This window comes from Enhydra lutris, unplaced genomic scaffold (genome assembly GCF_002288905.1).
Source record: "Enhydra lutris kenyoni isolate GAN:26980312 unplaced genomic scaffold, ASM228890v2 scaffoldscaffold27, whole genome shotgun sequence".
Classification (NCBI taxonomy): Eukaryota; Metazoa; Chordata; class Mammalia; order Carnivora; family Mustelidae; genus Enhydra; species Enhydra lutris.
Genome location: NW_019154111.1, coordinates 3564995 through 3591777, shown reverse-complemented (window position 1 = coordinate 3591777; position 26783 = coordinate 3564995). Strand labels below are relative to the sequence as shown.

At 37.7% G+C, this 26783-nt stretch overlaps 1 protein-coding gene across 2 annotated transcripts in view; it reads right to left on the bottom strand.

Annotated features, from left to right (window-relative positions):
- Window positions 1-26783, bottom strand: part of LOC111151941 (B-Raf proto-oncogene, serine/threonine kinase) — a 193786-nt gene that overhangs the window by 89862 nt on the left and 77141 nt on the right. For both annotated transcript variants that reach the window (XM_022510180.1, XM_022510179.1), the window contains exons 2-3: window positions 17818-17919; window positions 4262-4525 (exon numbers count right to left, since the gene is read on the bottom strand). In XM_022510180.1, coding sequence (XP_022365888.1) covers window positions 4262-4525; window positions 17818-17919 — 366 coding nt within the window. The remainder of the gene's footprint in view (window positions 1-4261; window positions 4526-17817; window positions 17920-26783) is intronic.

Genomic DNA, 26783 nt, shown 5'->3' with positions numbered 1-26783 from the left:
AGTAGGCAGAGAGGCAGGCAGAGAGAGAGGAAGGGAAGCAGGCTCCCTGCCGAGCAGAGAGCCCGACGCGAGACTCGATCCCAGCACCCTGAGATCATGACCTGAGCCGAAGGCAGCGGCTTAACCCACTGAGCCACCCAGGCGCCCTCATTTTTTTATTTTTAAGATTTTATTTATTTATTTGACAGACAGAGATCACAAGTAGGCAGAGAGGCAGGCAGAGAAAGAGAGAGAGAGGAGGAAGCAGGCTCCCTGCTGAGCAGAGAGCCCGACTCGGGGCTCGATCCCAGGACCCTGAGACCATGACCTGAGCCGAAAGCAGAGGCTCTAACCCACAGAGCCACCCAGGCGCCCTATCTACGTATCTTCTTTGGTGAAGTACCTGTTCAAATCTTTTGCCTATTTTCTGAGTTATTTGCTTTCTTCTTATTTTTTTTTTTAAAGATTTTTATTTATTTATTTGACAGAGAGAGAGATCACAAGCAGGCAGGGAGGCAGGCAGAGAGAGGAGGAAGCAGGCTCTCCGCAGAGCAGAGAGCCCGATACGGGGCTCGATCCCAGGACGCTGGGATCATGACCTGAGCTGAAGGCAGAGGCTTTAACCCACTGAGCCACCCAGGCGCCCCTTGCTTTCTTATTATTAAGTTCTAAGAGCTCTTTGTATACTCTGGATACACATCCTTACTCAAGCATGTTTTCTGCAAAGACTAGTCTGTGGTTTGTCTTTTTATTCTCTTAACACTGTCTTCTAAAGAGCCTAAGTTTTTAGCTTCAATGAAGTCGAATTTATGAACACGTTACTTTTCATTCCTTTGTTTTCAACTTTCTTTCTAAATTAATTTTTGGATAGTTCTTTCCAGCAAAGCCTAGGAAAGGCAAATTCACATCTAGAAAGGCCTTTTTTGTACTTTCAACTCATACTTTAGCTAAGCAACTTACAGCATTCTAAATATACTAGTCTATTGTCTTCTGGCTTCCATAGCTGCTATAATGAAAATTTTTTGATAATCTGAGATTTTTTTAAAGGTAATTTTTTTCCTGAATTATTTTAAAATACTATCCTTTCGGGGCGCCTGGGTGGCTCAGTGGTTAAAGCCTCTGCCTTCGGTTCAGGTCATGATCTCAGGGTCCTGGGATCGAACCTCACGTTGGGCTTTCTGCTCAGCAGGGAGCCTGCCTCCTCCTCCTCTCTCTCTCTGCCTGCCTCTCTGCCTACTTGTGATCTGCCAAATAAATAAAAATCTTTAAAAAAAAAATAAATAAAAAATAAATAAAATAAAATACTATCCTTTCATTTTATTGTATCTAGGGCCTTTGTTTACCAAATCTTTAGATTTTCATCTTTCACAAATGATAGCCATCATTTCTTTGAATTTTGTTCTACTCCTTTCTTTTTTTTTCTTTTAAGATTTTATTTATTTACTTGACAGAGATCACAAGTAGGCTGAGAGGCAGGCAGAGAGAGAGGGGGAAGCAGGCTCTCCGCTGAGCAGGGAGCCCGATGTGGGGCTCGATCCCAGGACCCTGAGATCATGACCCGAGCCAAAGGCAGAGGCCTAACCAACTGAGCCACCCAGGCACCCCCTTTTTTTTTCTTTTAAATATTTTATTTATTTATTTGACAGAGAGAGAGAGAGCGTATAAGCAGGCAGAGTGATAGGCAGAAGAAGAGAGAGAAGCAGGCTCCCTGCTGAGCAAGGAGCCCGATGTGGGATTCGATCCCAGGACCCCGAGATCCTGACCTGAGCCGAAAGCAGCCGTTTAACCAATTGAGCCACCCAGGCATCCCATGTTTCTATTCTCTTTCTGGAACTCCTCTGAGGCATATAATGAAACTGTTCACTCCATCTTTCATATCTCTTATCCTGTTATAGTTTTTTTTTTTTTCTCTCCTTCCTTGCTTTTTAGAGCTTACTAATTTTCCCTTTAATCTACTTTTACCTCATGTACTTAGTTTTTTAAAATATTCTGATTTTTACTTAGCATTTCGATACTTCTTCTGTAATATGCTGTAATTACTTGACATACTGAGATTTTATTTAAAGTTACCTTGCCAATTCCTCAAATCAGTATCAATTTATATTCATTAGTTTTTTTCCCTAGTGACAACTGTTTCTTTTGAACTTTGTTTTTCCTTTGGTCTAAGTTGTTTGAATTTTCCCAATTCAACTATGAAAAATTTCTCTCACAGAAAATTAGAAGGAATGATAAAAATTGACATCCAAATTCTACTTAGATTCTAAATTTTTTTTCTTATTTATTTTCTCTAACACTTCGCTTTCTATCTTACCATTTGAAATGGAGTTCCAAATTGATTGAGAAAGGAGTAAGAATAGTGATGACTCCTGAAGGTGATTACTGAATTGGCGGCGGCATGGGAGAACCCTTCTCAAGCACTAGAAATGTTCACTATCTTGATCTCTGCAGCAGTTAAATATGTAGAAGGGAACTCAACTGTATACTTGACATTTGTATACTTTACTGTGTGTAAGCTGTTATTTCAAAAAGGAAGGTGGAAAAAGTTGTAGGTGTCATGACAATTTACCCCTAAATACTGAAAAATGTATTTCCTAAGAATAAAGACATTTCCCTACATAATCACATACCTGTTATCACACTCAGGAAAATTAATAATTTCATAATAATGTATTTAATCAATGTTCACCATTTCCCAACACAAAATGCCTTTTATTCCCATCCTAGCTGAAGCTAGAATCACACAGTGCATTTGCTTACAACTCTTCAGTCTTGTTTAGTGTAGAATAATCTCCAATCTTTTCTGTCCTCTGTGACATTGAGTCCAGTCCATCTGTCTTATAGAATGTCCAAATACTGAACCTGTCGGTTTTCTTCACGGCACTTAACTTTTTACTTTATCCCCTGTATTTCTTGTAAAATGGGAGGTTCAGAAGCTTAACAACACAGTCATCTTTAGCTGGAATACTTCACAGATGATAACAGTCATTCACTGACTTTAAAATTTGACCACCTTGAAGTTCTATTTGGTTCTTTCTTTAGGGCCCTGTTGTTCTTGAGTCTTCTAATGCACTGATAAACTCTTTCCCTGTGTATCCTATAACATGGAATTTTGAGCTTATCAGTGGGCATTATCTATGTGGATTCCACGAGCCCCAGATAGGCCAAAGAGATTTTGCATTTACTTCTGTCTAGTGCCTGACTGCTATTACTTCTCCAGGACCAGTTGTTGGGTTGAAAGTTCCTGGACAGCACCCATAAGTATAAATATGAACCCCACACCATGATGAGGACAGGCCTATAATTAAGAATTAAAGGGAAACTTTAACCTTTATCTGGACTGCTGGTAAAGACAAACAAATTTCATTGTTATTAATGTATACTGAGTAAGTAGATTTTCTTCTAGTTCACCCTTTTGCTGAAGGTAAAGCTCTTCAAAGTCTCAGCTTTATGTGAGGATCCGCATTCCAACTACCCTTTGTGACACTGGTTGAAGGCCTAGTCTTACATCCCCACACATCGACACCCGCATCCCTTTGTTGCACAAGGTGACAAACTGACCTCACTGGAGGCCACTGTAGTATTTTTTCCATGAAAATCAAGCATTACTACTAAGGGGGAAAAATTAAAACTACTTTGATTTCACTTGTATTTGGAAATGAAAAGGTTTTTTATTAGTTTCAAAATAATCACATACATTTTTAAAAAAAGTAGTGATGTATACAGGTGTATTATTATTAAATCCAATGACAGTACTTGTTGCACTCAAGGATTATAGACCACCCATAAAATTGTACAGATTTCCCTGCTTTAAATGTTACTTAGAATACTCTGTTCCAATGGTAATACTTATCATCAACACAAGTTATGTAAACAACAACAACAAAAAAATCAAGCACACTAAAAATCCAACATTTGATAATAAGTCCAAATAGGGATTTCTCAAGGGCAAAGAACAAAGCTTACCTGACATATGTTAGACAACAAACAAGATCAAGTCTTGAAATTCTTTTTGATTCTAAACTCATACTTAGACTTGAGTGTGGTTCAAGTTTGGTAGACAGGTTAAAATGTTAAATCAGACACTAAACACAATACTATTTGTTCCAGTTAAGAAACACAGACAATGGCACCAAATAATTATGTCTCTTTAACTCCTGTTTGAAATGGATGCTTCCATTTGCATGACCATGGAGTATGGTGTGGTAACGTATTTCAGTTTCAACAACTACTCTTTCTGAAAAACATAAAGAAAAAGCAATGATGATATTAAAAGTTGACTTACCACTGTCCTCTGTTTATTGGGCAGGAAGACTCTAACGATAGGTTTTTGTGGTGACTTTGGATTGCTCCGTGATACATCTGTGGGATTTTGAAAAACTGAAAGAGATGAAGGTAGCACTGAAAGGCTAGAGGAGGAAGAAGATGTAACGGTGTCTGTTGATGCAGAGCTAGAAACAGAAAAATCAGTTCCATTCCCCAGGGATTCCAATAACTGTTGTTCTCGCTGTTGGAGGGCATCTAGCTTGCTGGTGTATTCTTCATAGGCCTATAAAATAAAGCAGACTTACATTGAATCTGGACTTTCTCCTGACAATAACAAAAGGAAGTAAGAAATTTAAGCCTGATTTATAATCTTTTTATAATCTAGCTAACAGGGTTTTAAGTTAGAAGTTACAAAATAAATGCTAAAAGTACTATAAATTAATACTTCCACTTTTAATATTTATAAATCTTTTGTGATATTACATTGCATTGAGAAACTGAAAAAAATATAAATGTCTAGAAGAACCATGAATATTAATTTAAAAAACGCAGTCTTTACAAATTCTGGTCATACTGCAATTTACCTTCCATACCACATATCTAACATAAGATAAAATACTCTATACTACATCAAGGGTTAAGTATAATCTCTTTTAAAAATTTATTTTTTTCCAGAAAAGTTGTAGGTATATAAAGCTTCATACCTTTTTCCCTTTCAAAGAACAGAAACAGAAGTTGAAAAGGAGATGAGGTCTTAGAAGAGATTTATCAAAAAGTAAGACTCTGGTAGGTATAGTGTCAGATCTCTCCATTACCACCAAAAACTCAATAGGACTTAAAAGATGTATAACTGCCACCTTCTTTCTGAAAGAGCTGTTAGTTAAAATACTTTATTCTCCTCACTATGGATCTCTGATGATCCCATCAAATACTGCTTAGAGAATAAAATTTTATCTAAAAAGATGGTTTACACCCTGCAGTTGGGAAATTCTGGGGCCATTATCCATCAGGGTTTCTTTCTACAAGTTTCATTTGACTAAGGCTCTAAAGTCAAATAACCACATAAGATATCATATTCTAAAAGTAACAAGAATTTTGAAAACAGTAGTATTGAAAGTAAAGAGATGGAATGAATTGGAATATATATATATATCTATGGTTCATAGTTCTTTAAGGCAGTGGTAATCACTCTCCCCCACACCATAGTCCACCATTTCTGTCTACCACCATACATAGATGCATTAACTATAAACATTTATAAAAGGCTACAAAGGAGAATCAGAGATTTTAAAATGGCATTTCCTATCCCTCAAAGAGTTTATTTTTGGGCTGCACAGAAGCAGGTGGATGTATTTTTATTTAAGTGCTGTATATGAGAAATTAAGAACACTTTTGATACAAGGTGAGAATGAGGAAGGAAAGGGCCTCAAAATGTTAGCAATTAGGTAGATGGAGTTAAGTGGGGAGAAGAGAGTACTGTGTATAGGAGAAATTCTGCCAAAAAGTAAACAGGTAGGAAATTCTGTGGCAGCTACGTGGCTCAGTCGGTTAAGTTACTGACTCTTGGTTTTGGCTCAGGTCATGACCTCAGGGTCCTGGGAAGAAGTCCTCTGTCCGGCTCCATAGGTAGTGCATAGTCTGTCCCTCTCCCTCTGCTCCTCTCCCCCCCACCTCCTGCTCTCAAACAAGTAAAATCTTAAAACAAAACAAAGAGGTAGGAATTTTAAGGCACAGAGAGAAAAGTACAGACTAGTATTTTTAATATCTGGGAAATAGCAATGGATCAATATGTGCTTGTGGTATTTAAATGAAAAACAGCAATAGAGGGAAGCAAATAGTTAAGGCTGGGAAAACGGGTAAAGGACTAGCTTGTAGAGGGTGTATATACCATGCCATGAAGCCTAAACTTCACTCCACAAGCCAGGGAGAATTATCAAAGGATAGAAGGGAATGAAGGAGAATTTTTGTTTCAATAAAGACCACTGCACTTACTATGCTAGCTCTTAAAATATAATTTTCAAGAAAAAAAAGAGGAAAAATACTAAATTGAGCCACTGAGGTAAAGGGCCTAAAGTACATCAAAATGCCCTCTCCTCTACCCTACTGGATGCCCTATCCTGATTCCGCACATGTTTCATAGCATTTCAGGACATTATAACCAAATAAATTCAAAATTTTCTAAGCTATATTTTGATTTAGCTTTCAGTTGCCAGATCTAATTACTTAAGGGCATCTCTTTCAATATGATCCACTTTTTGAGCCTTTAAAATCAGTCAATTAAGGGCCGCCTGCGTGGCTCAGTCAGTTAAGTGTCCACTCTCTCTCTCTCTTTTTTTAACATTTTATTTATTTATTTGACAAAGAGACAGACATTGAAACAGGGAATATAAGCAGGCGGAATGGGAGAGGGAGAACCAGGCAGGGAGCCCGATTCAGGGCTCAATGCCAGGACTCTGGGATCATGACCTGAGCTGAAGGCAGACACTTAACAACTGAGCCATCAAGGTGCCCCCCAAGCATCTACTCTTGATTTATGTTCAGGTCAAGGATTTCTACTCAGGATTCTCTCTCCCTCTCCCTCTACCCCCTCCCTTGAAACTCATTCTCTCTCCCTCTCTCTCTAGGAAAAAAAAAAAAAAAGAAGAAGAAGCACCAAAAAGCAAAAACAAAAAAAAATACCAGTCAATTAGTAATAGTGAACATACATGTGCCTGGCACTGTTTGGGGCTCAAACTACAAAAATACTGACAGAATTCCTACCCTTGGAAGAACATACACAAGTATTCTACGAGATAAAATTACCTCCTGCGTAGATCAAATCTTATTTACTATCATCTGGACAAGTACATTTACTACACAAAGTTAGCCTTAGGAAAAGTAATAAATGTAAACAATAAATTCTCAAGATGTTACTTATCAAAATGTTAGTCTTAATTTTTGAAAATATGCTGTTCCCTCTATTATGGATTACAAACTATTTCATTGCATTTACCAACAGCTCTTCCTCTTCTCAAGTATAAGGCATTTACTTATTCCACCTACCTCATCCTCACAGCCAAAATCTATCAAGGCACTTGCACCTGGCTTGGCTCATTTCTTCCCGTTACTCCTGCTGCATTCAGTGTGGATTACTCTTTCAGTTACTCCTGCTGCATTCAGTGTGGATTACTCTTTCAACGCTCCTGCCTTGAAGTTCTCTAAATATCTTATCTCTAAAGGTATTTATTTTCACTCTACCTTCCAGATCCACGAGTTCCAAACGATGACAAGATCTCAATTTGTAACTTACCTTGTCTCTGAGCACACCTTCTTAAGTTTCCATCTCACTACATTAATCTGTTCATGAGCAACATTAATCCCTTAGTTTCTTAGAGTGGGGCCTTCATTGTCTTAATTCCCTTCTTTGTGGCTCACCATTTCAATAATGCCACCAGTAACATCTCTGATTCTCTGGCTATTTCTTATTCTTTAACCAACTTTTTTTTTTTTTTTTAAACAAGGTTTTATTTATTTATTTGACAGAAATCACAAGTAGGCAGAGAGGTAGGCAGAGAGGCAGACGGAGGCGGGGACGGGGGGTGGGGGGAGGAAGCAGACTCCCCACTGAGCAGAGAGCCAGACGCAAGGCTTGATCCCAGGACCCTGGGATTATGACCTAAGCCAAAGGCAGAAGCTTTAACCCGCTGAGCCACCCAGGCACCCCTCTTTTACCAACTTGCTTGTCAAATAAAAATACTAAGTAAATCCTACTTAAATTCTTATTCTTTAACCAACCTGCTTATCAAATACAAATATTAAGTAAATCCTACTTAAATTCAATTACTCCATTCTTTCTCTCAGGTTACTACACACTGCTAAAGAAGACATTAGTAAGACAAAGCCAATTACTTCCATAATCAATTCATGGAATTAGTCCTTCACACGACTACCTGAAAAATTTTACTTATCTTTAGTATCACCACATTATGTTTTTCACAATACTTACTCCAATCTTTTCTAGGCTTCCTTGGTTCCTTACCTTCATCCCTCAATCTTTAATTCACTCAGAAAAAAAGCATTAACTTCAAATTTACTCTAAAGATCAAAGCCATCAAATTAAAGCTTCCTCTTCTGTCTTTGTCTAAGCAATTCCCCACATCTTTCCCAATCCCTCTTCTGTTCTTAATTTAGTGCTGGCACTGAGTGTTTGGAGCCTCAGGCCCTGGTACATTGTAATCCCTATTCTCTCTTACATCCTCCAACCTTTTCCTCTGTTTCCTTACCCAGCAAATGTGAACACATCTTCCCACATATATGCACACCTCAGCCACCAACACTGCCATCAACAAAACTCTTGTGGTTCTTCAAGATGTTGCAGCTCTACATACTTTTCCAGAATGCAGCTTGCCCCAAACCCTATTTTTTCTCATCAAAATCCTACTTATTTTTCAAGGCACCTGAGTGGCTCAGTCAATTAAGCGTCAAGACTCCTGGTTTCAGCTGACATCATGATGTCATAGTTCTTGGGATTGAGCCCCTTGTCAGGCTCCATGCTCAGCAGGGAGTCTGCTTGAAGATTCTCTCTCTCTGCCCGTCCCCCCATGCACATTCTCTTGTGAGCTCTCTCTCAAAGAAATAAATAAATCTAAAAAAAAAAAAAAAATCCTACTTATTTTTCAAAGTCCAATTCAAAGCTCTGCTTGATAAAACCCAAGAGGTATTGTCTTTACCTCCTTTAGAGTATTACCACGTTCTTCTTTATATGACTATTTCTTTCTCATGTATGAAAAAATTTTGTGAGGATTAAATGAGATAGTACGAGTAAAAGAAGACTATTACAGAGACTACCATATAGCAAAAACCCAATAAATATTCTTATTAGTAATAATAAGTAGTACTGGTAATTCCTGTTATGTTTATTATTGTTATCACTATATTACTTAACTCTGTTAACATGATTCAACTAAATTATAAGCTAGTTGAAGGCACAGATCATGTCAGATGTTTTTGAATTAAATAAAAGGGTACAGGGGTGCCTGGGTGGCCCAGTGGTTTAAGAGCTGGACTCTTGATTTCAGTGCAGGTCATGATCTCAGGGTTGTGAGACTGAGCCCTGTGTCCAGCTCCATGCTCGATGTGGAGACTACTTAAGATTCTCTCCCCCACTCTCTCTCTCCATCATGCCCAACCCTGCTCATGCTCTTTTTCTCTCTCAAATAAATAAATAAATAAACTAATTAAATTATAAAAGAATACAAGAACACTTAATATCATTAGGGTAACAATATTCCCCCAAACTGATTTATAGATTCACTGCCGTCCTTATCAAAATCCCAGTGGCTTTTCTGCAGAAATGGACAAGCTGATCTTAAAATTCTTATGTAAGTGCAAGGTACTCAGAATACCCAAAATAATTTTGAAAAAGAACAAAATTGGAGGATTCACATTTCTTCATTTCAAAAGTTACAATAAAGCTACAGTACTCAAGACATGTATATTGGAATAAGGATACACATATAGAACAACACAATAGAAATGAGAGTCTACAAGCAAAGCCTTACATTTATGGGTAACTGATTTTCAACAATGGTGCTGGTACCACCGAATATCTACATGCCCAAGAATGAAGCTGGACTGCTACCTAACATTATATTCAAAAATTAACTCAAAATGGATTAATCATATGCATAAAATTTACAGGTAAAACTACAAAGCTCTTAGAAGAAAACATAGGAGTAAACCATCATGATGCCAGATTAGGCAATTAATTTCTCAGATATGATACACTAAAAGCATAGCAACCAAAGAAAAAATAGACAAACTATACTTCTCAAAATTAAAACTTCTGTACTTCAAAAGACACTACCAAAAGAATGAAAAATATATCCCACAGAATAAAAGAAAATATTTACAAATCATATCTGATAAAGATCTATTATCTTTATCAGAATATACAAAGAACTCCCACAACTCAACAATAACCCAGTTTAAAAAATAGGCAAAAAATATGAATTCAGGTTTTTCCCAAGAAGATATAGAAATAGCTAACAAGCACAGGAAAAAGCTGCTTGGGGCGCCTGGGTGGCTCAGTGTGTTAAGCCTCTGCCTTCGGCTCAGGTCATGATCCCGGGGTCCTGGGATCGAGCCTCACATCGGGCTCTCTGCTCAGCGGGGAGCCTGCTTCCTCCTCTCTCTCTCTCTGCCTGCCTCTCTGCCTACTTGTGATCTCTCTCTCTCTGTCAAATAAATAAACAAAATCTTAAAAAAAAAAAAAAAAGAAAAGAAAAAGCTGCTTAAAGGGATCTCAGGGTTGTGAGATTGAGCCCCACATGGAGCTCTGTGCTGGGCATGGAGCCTGCTTAAGATTTTGTCTCTCCAGGACGCCTGGGTGGCTCAGTCTTTTAAGCGTCTGCCTTTTTGGGTCAGCTCATGCTCCCAGGGTCGTGGGATCAAGTCCCACAACAGGTTCCCTGCTCAGCAGGAAGTATGCTTCTCCCTCTGCCTGCTGCTCCCCCTGCTTGTGCTCTTACTCTCTCATGCTCTCTGGCAAATAAAGAAAGAAAATCTTAAAAAAAAAAAAAAAAAAAAGATGCATAACATCTTTAGTCATCAGGGAACTGCAAACCAAAACCACAATGAGACACCAATTCACAACTACCAGCATGACTATTCAAAAAACAAACAAATAAAAAAATGAAGCAGAAAATAAGTGTTGGTACTGATGTGGAGAAAGTGAAACCCTCATGCACTGCTGATGGGAATGTAAAATGAAACAGCCACTTTGGAACACAAGTCTGGCAGTTCCTCAAAAAGTTAAAAACATCAAGTTAGCACAGCACACAGCAATTCAATCCTTAGGCATGTAACCAAGACAACTGAATACATATGTTACACAAAAACTTATATATGAATGTTCATAATAGCTTTATTCATGATAGCCAAAAAGAAGAAACCCAAATGTCCAACAATTGATAAATGGATAAACAAAATGTGTATATCCATATGATGGAATAAAAAGGAATGAATGCTACACTGAATGCTACAACACGGATGAATTTTGAAAATATTACACTAAGTGAAAGCAGCCTGTCACAAAATGCCACGTCACATATGATCCCATTACATAAAGTATCCAAAAAGGCAAATCTATAGAAATACAAAGCAGATTAGTTGTTGCTGGGGGGCCGAAGGAAATGATTGCTAATGGGTAAAAGGTTTCCTTTTCAGGTGATGAAAATATTCTGGAATTAGTGATGGAATTGATGATGATTGCACAACTTTGTGCATATACTAAAAAACCACTGAGTGGTACACTTTAAAATAAAAAAAGCGAATCTTACAGTATGTGAATCATTTCTCAATTAAAAATGGGAGGAAAACTATCTATGGATTTACTTTAGACAAACAGGAAAAGCAGTAAAATAAAATTTTTATTTTAAAGATTTTATTTGATAGAGAGAGAGATCACAAGCAGGGGAATGGGCAGAGGGAGAAGCAGACTCCCTGCTGAGGAGGGTGCTAGACCTGGGACTCAATTCCAGGGTCCTGGGATCATGACCCGAGCCGAAGGCAGACACTTAACCAACTGAGCCACCTAGGCACCCTGAAATTTTTTTTGTCATTAGTTCATTAAATTTATTCTTACTAAACTTCATTTTAAAAGATAACAATGGAGGTGCCTGGGTGGCTCAGTGGGTTAAAGCCTCTGCCTTCGGCTCAGGTCATGGTCCCGGGGTCCTGGGATCGAGCCCCTCATCGGGCTCTCTGCTCAGCAGGGAGCCTGCTTCCCTTCCTCTCTCTGCCTGCTTCTCTGTCTACTTGTAATCTCTGTCTGTCAAATAAATAAATAAAATCTTTAAAAAAAAATTTAAAAAATTAAAAAAAAAATAAAAGATAACAATGAAATCTTGAAGACCATTAAATTCCAGGTGGTATTTAATGAGCGACTCTTGCATTCCACAGGCAGCACCTTGCTTCCAGTATTTTCAATTGTTTTAATAAAATTTCTCTGCATTATCCTGGATTCTATTAAAAAGATACAGACTAAAGTTCAAAAAGGCTGTCAGCATCATTATAATGATAGAGCAGTTAAGAACAGAATCTGAATTCAGAATGTCTAAATTCAAAGTTTGGCTATACCATTTACTAACTGTGTAGCCTTAACCATGTTATTAAACTTCTCTGTGCTTGAGTTTCTTCATCTTTATAAAATGGAAATGAGAACAGGAAGTATAACTCATAGGGTAGATTGAGGAGTAAATATTCTACTATACGCATGGAACAGTGCCTGGTACACAGCAAGTACTCAATGAATGTTAGGAGCTACTACTGTTACCATCTCTCTGTCTGCAGGGAACCCTAGAATATACGTAAATTCTGTGGTAGCTAGGACTTAGTTTGTAACTCTAGATAAGTAGGGTGATTCCACAAACACCATTCCTTCACTTCTGGAATCCAATATATATCAGGTCCAAAAAGAAGAATCTATTACTGGAAGAGCATCTAGCATTATATCTTATACACAGAAAGCATTAAAATCATTTGGTGAGTGAGTGAAGAGAGAAAAACTGGGAGAAAAAGAAAAAATTCTAGGAAATGACTTATCTTTTCTTCCTCTGGACGATGATTTAAAAAGGAACCAAAGATTAAAAAGACAAATTTAAAACTCTTGAGAGTACTATAGCTCATTTCACTATAGTTATCATCAAAGGAATCAACAGAATTTTAATTATTCACACCAGTAATAGAAAATCTAGAACTTAAAAGCTTAAATAAACACCTTAAAAGTTTTTAAATAAATTACTACAAGAAAAAAGATAAGAAAATTTCTGATGATAATATAACTGGATTCACTCTGTTCTGCTACAAGAAGAAACACAGGGATAGCTAAAGATGTTTCCTATGGAAACATCAAACATACAGGACACATTATTTCCTACGTTGAAATGTTATGGATTGACATAACTAGTGTAACTTCTACTCGCCAGTCTCAAACTAATCTAAAGCCGAATTGTGAAAAGGGGAAAAATGGACTTTTTAGCCTCTTATTTGAAGAAATGTAAACATAGTACTGGTGTAGGGATATATGTGACCCCATTCCACTCAATGAGATGTAAAGGAAAAGACTTATAGGGGATTTGGAGGGAAAATTTTCTTCCTTGAAAGAACTCAGTACACAAGAGAGCCTCTGTGATCCCAGCTTCTTCTTTGAGGTGTCCTATGAGAACACAAAAATCTGCTGCAGTCATGACCAAAAAGCCAAAGGACTATAGAGATTCACCCCAGCATCTGACAACTTTGAGCTGTAAAACCAAGGTTAAAATAGTTTACTTCCATGCTTCTTGTTATTGGAGGGGAAAATAAAACTCCTATTTGTTTGTGAAACTTGTGACTAAGTGGTTTTTTGTATTTCTATAGCTAAAAGCATTTGTAATTTTTACAGATCTCCTACTAGAGTTATTCTCTAATTTTTCTCATCTTTCCTTTAATTATCTTCCATCTTTGTTCTTATTCTGCTTTCTAGAGATTTCCTTAACTTTGTCTTACAACATTTATTTATATGCCTAGAGACATACAAACACACATATATTTATATTTTCTGCTATTATACTATTTTAATTATTTTAATGGCAAGAGTTCTTTCTTGTGCTCCATTAAGACTTGTTTTAGAACAGCCATGAAACAAGAATGGACTGTCTTCTCTTACCTCTGATGTTAATTATAGTTATTTTCAGGTTTTCATCTGTTCTCTGACTGTTTCTGAGTTTCTTTTTTTTTTTTTTTAAGGGTTTTTCTTTTTATTCATAATTTTACCTAGGTACTTCTGTCTCATATTTTTAAAAAAATTTTTTTTTATTTTATTTTTTATAAACATATAATATATTTTTATCCCCAGGGGTACAGGTCTGTGAATCGCCAGGTTTACACACTTCACAGCACTCACCATAGCACATACCCTCCCCAATGTCCATAATCCCCCCCGAACCCTGTTTCTGAGTTTCTTTTGGCCATTTTTGCTATTAGTTTTCCTGTTAAAAGTCTTCTTCCAATATCTGGTTATTCTTAGCTATCCATTTATATTTAAGACTTAAGAGCTCTTAAGATGCCAATACTACCCAAAGCAATCTCTGAATTCAGTGCAATCCCTATCAAAATCCCAATGTGTTTCAGAAAGAGAAAAATCTACCCTGAAGTTCATATGAATCTCAAAAAATACTGAATAGCCAAAACAACCCTGAAAAGGAAAACAAAGCTGGAGGTCTCACACTTCCTGATTTCAAAACTTATTACAAAGCTATAGTAATAAAATCAGTATAGTATCAACTGGCATAAAGTTGGACATAACTTTTCCAGTGGAAAAGAAAAGAGAGCCCAGAAATTAATTCTTATATACATGGTCAAATGATTTTTGACAAGGGCACATGTCAAGCCTATACAACAAGAAAAGACAGTCTTCTCAACGAATGGGGCTGGGAAAACTGGATATACACATGCAAAAGACTGAAGCTGAACTCTTACCTTATACCATACAGAAAAATTAACTCAAAATGGATCAAAGACCTCAACATAAGGGCTAAAACTGTAACTATGTATCTTAGAAGACAGCTGAATAAAAGCTTTATGACACTGGATCTGGTAATGATTTCTTGGATGTAACACCGAAGGCACAGGCAATAAGAGGAAAAAGAGGTAAGTTAGACATCATCAAAATAAAAAAATCTTATGCACTAAGGACATAATCGACAGAGTGAAAAGGGAACCCGTGGATTAGAAGAAAATATCCGCAAATCATGTGTCCAATTAGGACTGATACTCAGAATATATAAAGAATTTCTACAACTCAACAACAAAGTAAATAACTCCATTAAAAAATGGGTGAAAAGACTTAGACATTTCTCCACAGAAGAAATACGAATGGCCAATAAGCACATGAAAAGATGCTCAACATCATTAGTCATCAGGGAAATGCAAATCAAAACCATGAGATACCACTTCATACTCATTAGGATGGCCATTATACACATACACAAACACACACACACATACAGAAAGTAAGTGTTGGCAAGAATGTGGCATAATGGGAGCTCTTGTATGTATTGCTAATAGGAATGAAAAAGGCAGCTGCTGTGGAAAACAATATAGCAATTCTTTAAAAAATTAAATACAGAATTGCCACATGATTCAGTAACTCCTCTTCTAGGTATATAGTCAAAAGGAGTAAAATCAACATTACTTATGACAACAAAAAGTTATAAATGACCAACCACTGATGGTATGCATTGATAGATGAATGGATAAAAAAAAGTGCAATATTATTTAGCCTTAATTAGAAAAGAAATTTCAACCCATGCTACAACACAGATGGACCTTGAAGACATTATGCTAAATGAAACAAGCTAGTCACAAAAGGACAAATACTGTGTAATTCTATTTATCTGAGTAGTCAAATTCATAAAGAAATCAGAATGGTGGGTCTCAGTGGATAACTAGGAGACTTGGTTTTTCACTGAAGGGCCTTCACATATCAGTACCCAGAGACCTTTTCCCTGGGCCTTGTCAACTTTCCTTAGGGAAAAATACTGTCATCTCCAGGCAGGCTCCTCTTCATATATCAAGTAGTGTAAGTTCCATGTTTATTGTTTGTAATCCCATCCCCTGAGAAAAATAAAAGCTGCATGAAGACAAATATTTTTTTTCCTATATCGCCAGAGCTAGAAAAGCATAAAAATAAGCAGGCACCCAATAAATACCTGCTGAATGAATGAGTCAAAAATTTATGGAGCACGCCATATGTATCAAGAATGAGGCTATTTTGTAATTATAAACTTAATGAAACCTTTAATTACCCCATGTGTGATAGTACTCCCATTTTACCAATGAGGTGAGATATAGGAAGGTTGGGTAACCTAACTGCAGAAACTAAGACAAAGCTAAGATTCAACCAAAGGGCCTGTGTGACTCCAAGGTTCATCTTTTTTTTTTTTTTTCTTTAAAGATTTTATTTATTTATTTGTCAGAGAGAGAGAGAGAGAGAGCGAGAGTGAGCACAGGCAGATAGAGTGGCAGGCAGAGGCAGAGGGAGAAGCAGGCTCCCTGCCGAGCAAGGAGCCTGATGTGGGACTCGATCCCAGGACACTGGGATCATGACCTGAGCCGAAGGCAGCCGCTTAACCAACTGAGCCACCCAGGCGTCCCTCCAAGGTTCATCTTAACCACTACATTATAGTGCAGTGTTTGTCCCTGTAAATAAGGATCTACATGCTAATGATATAATCTATGAGGTATGGTCTGCTGTGTATTATCCTAGTTAGATGTAATTTCAACAGTAAAAAGCCTGAAGAGTGTGAGTGTGGAGGAGGCAGTGAATCCTCACTATACTCAAACACGGTTATTGATATAAATGTATTACAACTAAGCATGGGGGAAAGTCTCCCAAGACACTAAGTGGCTGGCAGAAAATCTGCTGGTTAAGTTGTCTAGTTCTAACTAACAAAGAATTACTTTTTTCACCAGATCTGTGTCCTTACGACTCCTATTCCTGTCCTCCTCAGACATAAAAGTAAATCAGCACAGAATATTAGAAAGTACACTAACTAGTCTTCAGAGGTATGAATTCTAGTCCTAGTACTAACATCTGTCAGTGTGCTCTGGGATAAGCCATATGAAGAAGACAACAGTTTATCAGTGGTTATTTCTAAACTTCCAAATTTATTTTAGAAATGCAAACTTAGATTTAATGTGCCCTTTACAAGCAATTAGATTACTAAATTAGAAATTTAGTTTAGGAGTCTATCAATCCATGCCTAAAAATCTCTGGCATCTGAAGGCAAATGGTAATCTGACCATTTGTAATTTAGGGTTATAGTCCTGTATGACAAGCGATTACAGCTGGAGCCAGTTTTCACAGACAGGAAGCAGGAGCAGTGGTGAGCAGTGTTGGCTATGAAGCCCCACTACCTGGATTCCCTAACAGCACGCTTGTCATGGAACCCAAGTGACTCACAGAAGGAAGCAATCCCAAGAAGGCTTATCTGTGATTGTAATAATAACTACTACCTCAAAGGATTAAGAACAATGACTAACTACTCTACAAATTTACAGTGATGCTCAAAGCTTGATACAAAAGCCTAACAGCACTATTAAACAGTAAAGCTAGGCAATTTTGAGCTATTTAAATGTTATATATTTTACTTATTAAGAAAGGAAAAACCAATTTGGGGAGGGATTTGTTCTGGAAAAAAGATATTTTACCAGGAAAAAACGTATTTTACAAAATTTGCCCCATTTCCTAATATGGTAACTAGTTTCTTAACCTCTATGCTTTCTCTCTCTCTCTTTTTTAAATAAATTTTTCACCAGGGTACTATTTTTAAGTTTATACATGACTTCTCCTTTAGTGTTGACGTTTTCCAAATTACAAATATGCATATGATTGTAACAAGTGAAAAAATATTAAGTTTAAGAAAGATGAAGGTAATTCACCTTCCCCTTTCTCATCTCATCCCCTAAGAGAAACAACATACCAGTACAAATACCTGTGATAAGTTCATGTTTTTATTTTCAAAATTACAACAGATAGGATACTCAATAGCTTACCTCCAGATATATTGATGGTGGATTATGCTCCCCACCAAATTTGTCCAATAGGGCTTCTATATGTTCCTGTGTCAACTTAATCATTTGTTTGATATTCCACACCTGAAAAATATTTTAAAAGAATGTAAGTAAAAATCATTTAGGATATGAATTAGAATATTTTTATTAAAATATTGTAGTAACTGCCAGTGTTCTTTGAAATTTAGGGCTTAGGGAACTGTTTAATATAGCAATTTTCCCCATTTATTATTAAACATGTTAAAACTTCTTTCTACACTAGTAATACAATAAATTCTCAACTGTAAAAAACTCAATACGTAAGTATTCAGAATAAATGATGAAAATCATTTTCACGTTCCCAAAAACATTAAGTACAATTTACAGTTTATTATGTATCCTTTCCACATCTCCTTTTTATTCAAGTAAATATCATAATATATACACATACAAAATATACAAACATAAGCATTATATATAAAATATTATTTTTTACACTTTTTTCAGTGAACAACATGCCTCAAAATTCTTTCCCTGTCAAGACATACAATCTCACTTCTTTAAAATTGTTAAGTATAGATACATTAATTTCGTAATATTACAACACTGCTTATCTCAATGGTCTTCAAACTTCAACAGCAACCTAAGATTGAGCAGACATGGGTGATTTTAGGAGAAACAATTTCCAGAGCTTCGATGTCTACATGTACTCTTTCTAACTGAACTGTTTTGAGAACCATTTCTCCTTTATTCCTCTCCATTTAAAATCACCACATTGTAATTCTCCACTCTATAAAAGAAAGGCAAAATTCTTATCCTTCTCAAATCCTATTAAGGTGCACTATTCTGAGATGTATAAACTTCAAATAACTAACAAACAAGAGGTAAAAATCCCTTGAGGGACAGCAAGTTGGGGGGGTTGATTAAAATCAGGCCTTTATCAATTAAATAAATTCTTGGCAGGGTTCTAAGCCTTATTCATTTAGCCAGCCTGCCAGCCAGCCAGCCAGCCTAGAATTTAGAAGTCAGGTGGTTATACTACATGCACATATTACATGTTTAAGATAAAGAAGTCAGTTCTTTTTCCTTGATGAAGAACGAGTCCAATTTATCTGGGTAGAGAACATGTTTTGCAAATTATACTGTATGCTAGGTACTCTATGAGTTTTATGATCTAAATCTGGAATTCTAAGGTGTGACTAAATATGAACAGCACAAATACAATACACACTAGAAATTATGGCCTTTTAAACAACTGATATAATTTTAAAATGTGAGATAATTAAAAAGGCACAAGAGGGAATAGACAGATAAACAAGGGGGTTTTAGGACAGATGGTTTATTTAATAATTCCCTTACTAGAGGACATTTAGATTATTCCACTTTTCTCAACTTCAAACAATGCTTCAATGAATAGATCTGAGCTGCCTTTCTGGGAAAAGGTACAAGTTTCCCTTTTAGATATCACGGCATAGGATTCCTGAATTCAAAGTTATGTGCATTAAAAAATTTAATAAATGTGTCAAATGGTCTTCTAAAAGAAAAAAGGTACTAAGTCATAGCCTCATTAGGAAGGTCTAAGTCCCCCCATAATCTCATCAACACTGGGTATTATCAAACTCTGAAACTTCTGCCAATCTGACGGGAAAAGGTGATCTTGTCGCTTCAACATCTATTTCCCAGAAAACTGAACATTTTTCATGATCATTGGACATTTACATTCCTTTTTGGTAAATTCCCTATCCATATTTTTTTAATTCTATTTTTCCTTGTTGATGTATAGATACCCTTTAGTCTAGATATTTTATGTATTAATCCTTATCCTCCTCCAAATGCAGTCCAAATTTTAAAATCCAGCTCTGTCCCCTCAACTCCAGACTCTTTTTGTCCAAATGCCTACTGACCATCTCTACTAAGAAAACGAACAGACATCTCAAAATTAACATGTTCAAAGACTAACTTCTGATCTAACCCACAACCCTCCCCAAATTTCTTTTTCCTACTGTCTCTTCGTCTCAGAAAATGGTAATCTCCTTCTATGATGAGTTCATTGACCACCCAGGCAGAACAGCTTTATGATCAGAATTTGATATCCTAAAACTGATTATGTTTTTCATGTCAACTAGCGGCTCTGAGATCAGAAACATATTCTATTCATCTTTTGTCTCATCACTAATCTTGAGTCATAGTCATAAACAGGTATTCAATTAGTACTAAAATTCAAGCTGTCTTTAGAATACAGGAAGAGAGAAAAAATTAATCCTGCTTCAGTGATTCTTTCCAGTCCAGCAAACTGATGACTTTATAACCCACAGCAACCTGTCCCCCCGCCCCTTTAAAAAAACTCCATAGATAAAACTCATATGCAGTTAGGGTAAAGAACCACTCCCCCAAGGGATGGGAGAAAGAAAGGGAAAAAAAAAAAAGGATTAGCAAAGGAGAATGAGTATGAGGAAAATGAGGGAATGGAGCTGATTAAAACTAATTAGAATAAATATTTTTGCTGGGCAGTAGAAAATGACTGGTATGGTGACAAGAGGGCAGGGCCAGACCATGAATGTCCAGATATAAGACTTATCTCCTCAAATAAAAGTAATTTTATATCCAAAAAATGAAGAAAAATCACTATGAGCCCTAGTTGAAATTAGATTCTTTCAGATTTCCCCAGAAGAGTAAGAACTTGGATGATACTTATAAAATAAAAATATATTAAAAAGTAGAATAAGGAAGGGCGTGCGGGTGGCTCAGTCATTAGGCGTCTGCCTTCGGCTCAGGTTGTAATCCCAGGGTCTTGGGATCGAGCCCCACACTGGGCTCCCTGCTCTGCAGGGAGTCTGCTTCTCCCTCTCCCACACCCCTGCTTGTGTTCCCTCTCTCGCTCATGCTCTGTCAAATAAATAAATAAATAAAATCTTAAAAAAAAAGAAAAAAAGGTATAATAAGGGGTGCCTAGGTGGCTCAGTTGGTTGAGTGTCTGACTCTTGATTTTTGGCTCAGGTCATGATCTCAGCGTCCTGAGATTGAGCCCTGCAACCGGCTCTGTGCTCAGTGAGGGGGTTCTTCTTGGGATTCTCTCTCTCCCTCTGTGCCCCCCATCCTTTGCCACATATGTGTGTGCGCGTCCATGTGCTCTCTCTAAAAATAAGTAATTTTTGGGGCGCCTGGGTGGCTCAGTGGATTGAAGCCTCTGCCTTCTGCTCGGGTCATGATCCCGGGGTCCTGGGATCGAGTCCCGCGTCGGGCTCTCTGCTCGGCGGGGAGCCTGCTTCCTCCTCTCTCTCTCCCTGCCTCTCTGCCTACTTGTGATCTCTGTCAAATAAATAAATAAACAAAATCTTAAAAAAAAAAAATAAAAAAAATAAAAAAATAAAAATAAGTAATTTTTTAAAAAGTAGAATAAGATATTGTAAAACTAAAAGGAGATAAAGTTTTGGCCTTAATATGCCTTCTTAGAAAAAATGAAGGAAATCTATTTTCAACAATCCTAAAAGGAAAATGAAAGAATTAAAAACAAAAACAATAACAAAATTCAAGAAAGGTACTAGATTTACTAGATTTACTCTCCTGTTTTGATCTCTTCAGTGGACCATAGCAACTAAATAATTATAGTAAACAATCGATCATGTCTAGTGACTTTACAAATGGCAAAATTTCCTCCCCCTAAAAATGGTTGGTATTTTTTTTTAAAAGCCCACCTCTGAAGATGCCTATGTTAAAAAATAAATTCAGACAAACTACTAAGGAAGGAACTACAGGGAAACAATGGTACAAAAAACTACAGCCACTGGCTTCCTTCCTCTCAATAAAAAGGCATCAAGTCCAGATTATTATATGATTGGTTTCTATAAAACCTTTAAAGAAAATATAGTAACAATTATTAATAGATGATAGCATATAAAAAAGAAAAGTCTTCCAAATTCATTTTATGAAACTAGCAAAATCTAGATATCCAAACCTGACATAGATAATACAAAAAGAAAAAGAAAACCACAATAATCCAACCTGTGAGGAAAGAAAAACCTTTTTTTTTTTTTTTTTAAAGAGAGGGAGAGAGAGAGGGAAAGGCAAAAGAAGAGAGAGAGGCAGAAGGAGGCGGGAGCAGAAGGAGAGGAGAGAGAATCTTAAGCAGGTTCCACGCTCAGCACGAAGCCTGATGGAGGGGTGGAGGGGTTCGATATCACAACCCTGAGATCACGACCTGAGCAGAAATTAAGAGTCAGACCCTTAACTGACTGAGCCACCCAGGTGCTCTGGATAGGAAAAATGGTCTTCCCTCTCCCTTCCCCCAACCTTTCTCTCCCTCTCACTCTTTCTCTCAAATTAATGCTAGTCATTCATCAGAAATCCAGTGAAATAATACCTTAATAGGTCGAAGGAGAAAATTACAGATTATAGATGCCAAAAAAAATGACTATTACCAAAGATAAAAAATTTAAAATAAATAATTAAAAAAAGAGAGACATGGTCCTAAAGTTTCAGAAGAATCGCTACAAGAATTATGGTACCGTAAGCAAGAAAGCTAGAGCAACATTCAGTGAAAAAGATTCTGAATACTTCCTCTAAAATAAAAAAAATAAATACATCAGCTTAAGAAAGAAATCAAAGCTAATAAATTGCAGACGAAAGTACATAAGGAAGTTTTCTACTGAGATAATTCTAAAATATCCCCAAGCTTAAAGATAGCCCATATAAAAAGGAAGCATGAGAAATGATAAAGACTTGAAATTTTAATCATATAGTCATTAAAATAAAACTTCAGTTGAAGTAAACAGATTAGAGCTGAAGAAAGAATTGAACTAGAAGAGGAGTCAGAGAAAATTAGCCAAAAGGCAGAGAAAAATGAATGGAAAATATGAACGACAAAGAATGGAATTTAAGTAAATTCGGAAGGTTAAACAGACAATGGGAGAGATATCTGAAGAGAAGATGGCTGTCATTTTCCAGAACAGTTCAAAATAAAAATTACTCAAGAGTGGGGCGCCTGGGTGGCTCAGTGGGTTAAGCCTCTGCCTTCGGCTCAGGTCATGATCCCAGGGTCCTGGGATCGAGCCCCGCATTGGGCTCTCTGCTCAGTGGGGAGCCTGCTTCCTCCCCTCTCTCTCTGCCTGTCTCTCTGCCTACTTGTGATCTCTGTCTGTCAAAAAAATAAGTAAAATCTTTAAAAAAAAAAAATTACTCAAGAGTAGCACAGTGAGCTGGGGAGGGGTGGAGAGGGTGGTTAGGTTATGGACATTGGGGAGGGTATGAGATATGGTGAGTGCTATTAAGTGTATAAGCCTGACGATTCACAGACCTGTACCCCTGGGGCAAATAATACATTATATGTTAATAAAAATAATTAATAATAATAAAAAAAAGAGTAGCACAGTGAGTCCTGTGTCCTGGCCATGACAGATAAAACTAAATCCACAACCATACAGGTTGAAGTTAAAGTGCATAAAAGTTCTTAAAATCAACCAGAGAGAAAAGAAAAATATATCAGACATCATATTTCTTAACAATAAAAGAAGCCAGAAGATAATGAAATGACTTCAAGATACAAATGAAGACAGCTGACAACCTAGAAAAAGGAACTAAACCCAGAATAATGTAAAAGAAAGAATGGCAATGGGTATGGTAGACTGATCAACAGCCCCCAAATATCTACGTTCTAAACCCCAGAACCTAAGTTACCTTATATGACGAAAAGAATTTTGTAGATGTAATTAAGTCTCTCTCTCTCTCTCTTTTTGCAATTAAGTATCTCGAGTTAGGGAGATTATCTTGGATGGGCATTAAATGTTACTCCAAGCATCTTTATAAAATGGAATTGGAGGGAGATTTTATTACAGAGGATTAGATAACATGAAGATCCACCAGAGAGATTTGAAGATGCTACACTGCTGGCCCTGAAGTTGAAAGAAGGGACTATAAATTAAAGAGTCCAAGGAATGCAGTTCTAGAAGCTGGAAAAGGCAGGGAAATATGCTCCAGAGGAAAAGCATTCTTTTTGGTACCTCGATTTTGGCCCAGTGAAACCCACTTTGGACCTCAGGCCTTCAGAATTATTAAGAGAACACAGCTGTGATATTATAAAACAGCAGGTTTGTGGTCATTTGGTACAGCAACCATAGGAAACTGATATAAATGGGGAACCTAGAAACTAATAAACACAAGGATAAATCTAAATAAGCATAAACTAAATAAAACAACAAAAACAATGATAACAACTACTGGGGGAAAATGGCCAGCACTAAAGCATTCTAAGACCCACCTATTATTCAACAAGAGGGATCCTGGAACATCTTCATGTGCCAGACAGATGTCAAAACAAGACAGGAGTCAGCCTAAAGGGAGTCGTACTGCCCAAATTTGGAAGATAATCAGCAAAAAGAGTAAAAACCACAATGAACTGTAACAGATTGCATACATAAAATAAAAACTCACTAGTCCATAAAAGTAAGAAAGTATGTTTTGGGCAACGTTTGCCACCACTGTTAGTGACTATTCCATCTATAGAAAACTAAACATTACTAGAAAAGAATCACGAATTTATCTTGCCTTTTGCGGGGGAAAATTCTACTTACTCCTGTTTGATGTGGGAAGCCCTCTTTACAAAAAAAATGCCGGCTAATATAAAAATCACTGATTCAGGGGGGAGGAATCAAGATGGCGGAGAAGTAGCAGGCTGAGACTACTTCAGGTAGCGGGAGATCAGCTAGATAGCTTATCTAAAGATTGCAAACACCTACAAATCCAACGGGAGATCGAAGAGAAGAAGAACAGCAACTCTAGAAACAGAAAACCAACCACTTTCTGAAAGGTAGGACTGGCGGAGAAGTGAATCCAAAGCGACGGGAAGATAGACGGCGGGGGTAGAGGCCGGCTCCCGGCAAGCGGCGGAGCAACGGAGCACAAAATCAGGACTTTTAAAAGTCTGTTCCGCTGGGACACCTGGGTGGCTCAGTTGGTTAAGCAGCTGCCTTCGGCTCAGGTCATGATCCCAGTGTCCTGGGATCGAGTCCCACATCGGGCTCCTTGCTCAGCAGGGAGCCTGCTTCTCCCTCTGCCTCTGCCTGCCATTCTGTCTGCCTGTGCTTGCTCTCTCTCCCTCTCTCTGACAAATAAATAAATAAAATCTTTAAAAAAAAAAAAAAAAAAAAAAAAGTCTGTTCCGCTGAGGGACATCGCTCCTGAGGCTTAACCGGGGTGAAGCCCAGGCGGGGTCAGCGCGGCCTCAGGTCCCGCAGGGTCACAGAAGGATCGGGGGTGTCTGAGTGTCGCAGAGCTTACAGGTATTAGAACGGGGAAGCCGGCTACAGAGACAGAGCCGAGGAGTGAGCTCTCAGCTCGGGGATACCTTGAACCGGTCGCAGGCTCGGTCAGCTCGCAGCGCGGCTGGAGGCAGGGTGACGGGAGTAAATCGGCGCTGTTCTCTGAGGGCGCACTGAGGAGTGGGGCCTCGGGCTCTCGGCTCCTCCGGGCCGGAGACCGGGAGGCCGCCATCTTCATTCCCGCCCTCCGGAACTCTACGGAAAGCGCTCAGGGAACAAAAGCTCCGGAAAGCAAACCCAGCAAACCCGAGCGGATTACTCAGCCCGGCCCCTGGTAAGGGCGGTGCAACTCCGCCCGGGGCAAAGACACTTGAGAATCACTACAACAGGCCCCTCCCCCAGAAGAGCAACAAGAAGCCCAGCCAGGACCAAGTTCACCTACCAAGGCGTGCAGTTTCAATACCAAGGAGAGCAGCGGAATTCCAGAGGAGGAGAAAGCAAAGCACGGAACTCATGGCTTTCTCCCCATGATTCTTTAGCCTTGCAGTTAATTTAATTTTTTTTCTTTTTCAATTTTTTTTTCTCTTCTTCTGCTAAATATTTTTAACTTCTACCATTTTCTTTTTTAACATTTTTTAAATAGTTTATCTAATATATATATATATTTTTTCCTTTTTATATTTTTTCTTTATCGGTTTTCTTTTTTTGTTCCTTTTTTTTTTTTTTTTCTTTCTGAACCTCTTTTTATCCCCTTTCTCCCCCCTCACGATTTGGGATCTCTTCTGATTTGGCTAAAGCATATTTTCCTGGGGTTGTTGCCACCCTTTTAGTATTTTACTTGCTCCTTCATATACTCTTATCTGGACAAAATGACAAGATGGAAAAATTCACCACAAAAAAAAAGAACAAGAAGCAGTACCAAAGGCTAGGGACCTAATCAATACAGACATTGGTAATATGTCAGATATAGAGTTCAGAATGACGCTTCTCAAGGGTCTTGCCGGGCTCGAAAAAGGCATGGAAGATATTAAAGCAACCCTCTTGGGAGATATAAAAGCCCTTTCTGGAGAAATAAAAGAACTAAAATCTAACCAAGTTGAAATCAAAAAAGCTATTAATGAGGTGCAATCAAAAATGGAGGCTCTCACTGCTAGGATAAATGAGGCAGAAGAAAGAATTAGCGATATAGAAGACCAAATGACAGAGAATAAAGAAGCTGAGCAAAAGAGGGACAAACAGCTACTGGACCACGAGGGGAGAATTCGAGAGATAAGTGACACCATAAGACAAAACAACATTAGAATAATTGGGATTCCAGAAGAAGAGGAAACAGAGAGGGGAGCAGAAGGTATATTGGAGAGAATTATTGGAGAGAATTTCCCCAATATGGCAAAGGGAACAAGCATCAAAATCCAGGAGATTCAGAGAACCCCCCTCAAGATCAATAAGAATAGGTCCACACCCCGTCACCTAATAGTAAAATTTACAAGTCTTAGTGACAAAGAGAAGATCCTGAAAGCAGCCCGGGAAAAGAAGTCTGTAACGTACAATGGTAAAAATATTAGATTGGCAGCAGACTTATCCACAGAGACCTGGCAGGCCAGAAAGAGCTGGCATGATATATTCAGAGTACTAAACGAGAAAAACATGCAGCCAAGAATACTATATCCAGCTAGGCTATCATTGAAAATAGAAGGAGAGATTAAAAGCTTCCAA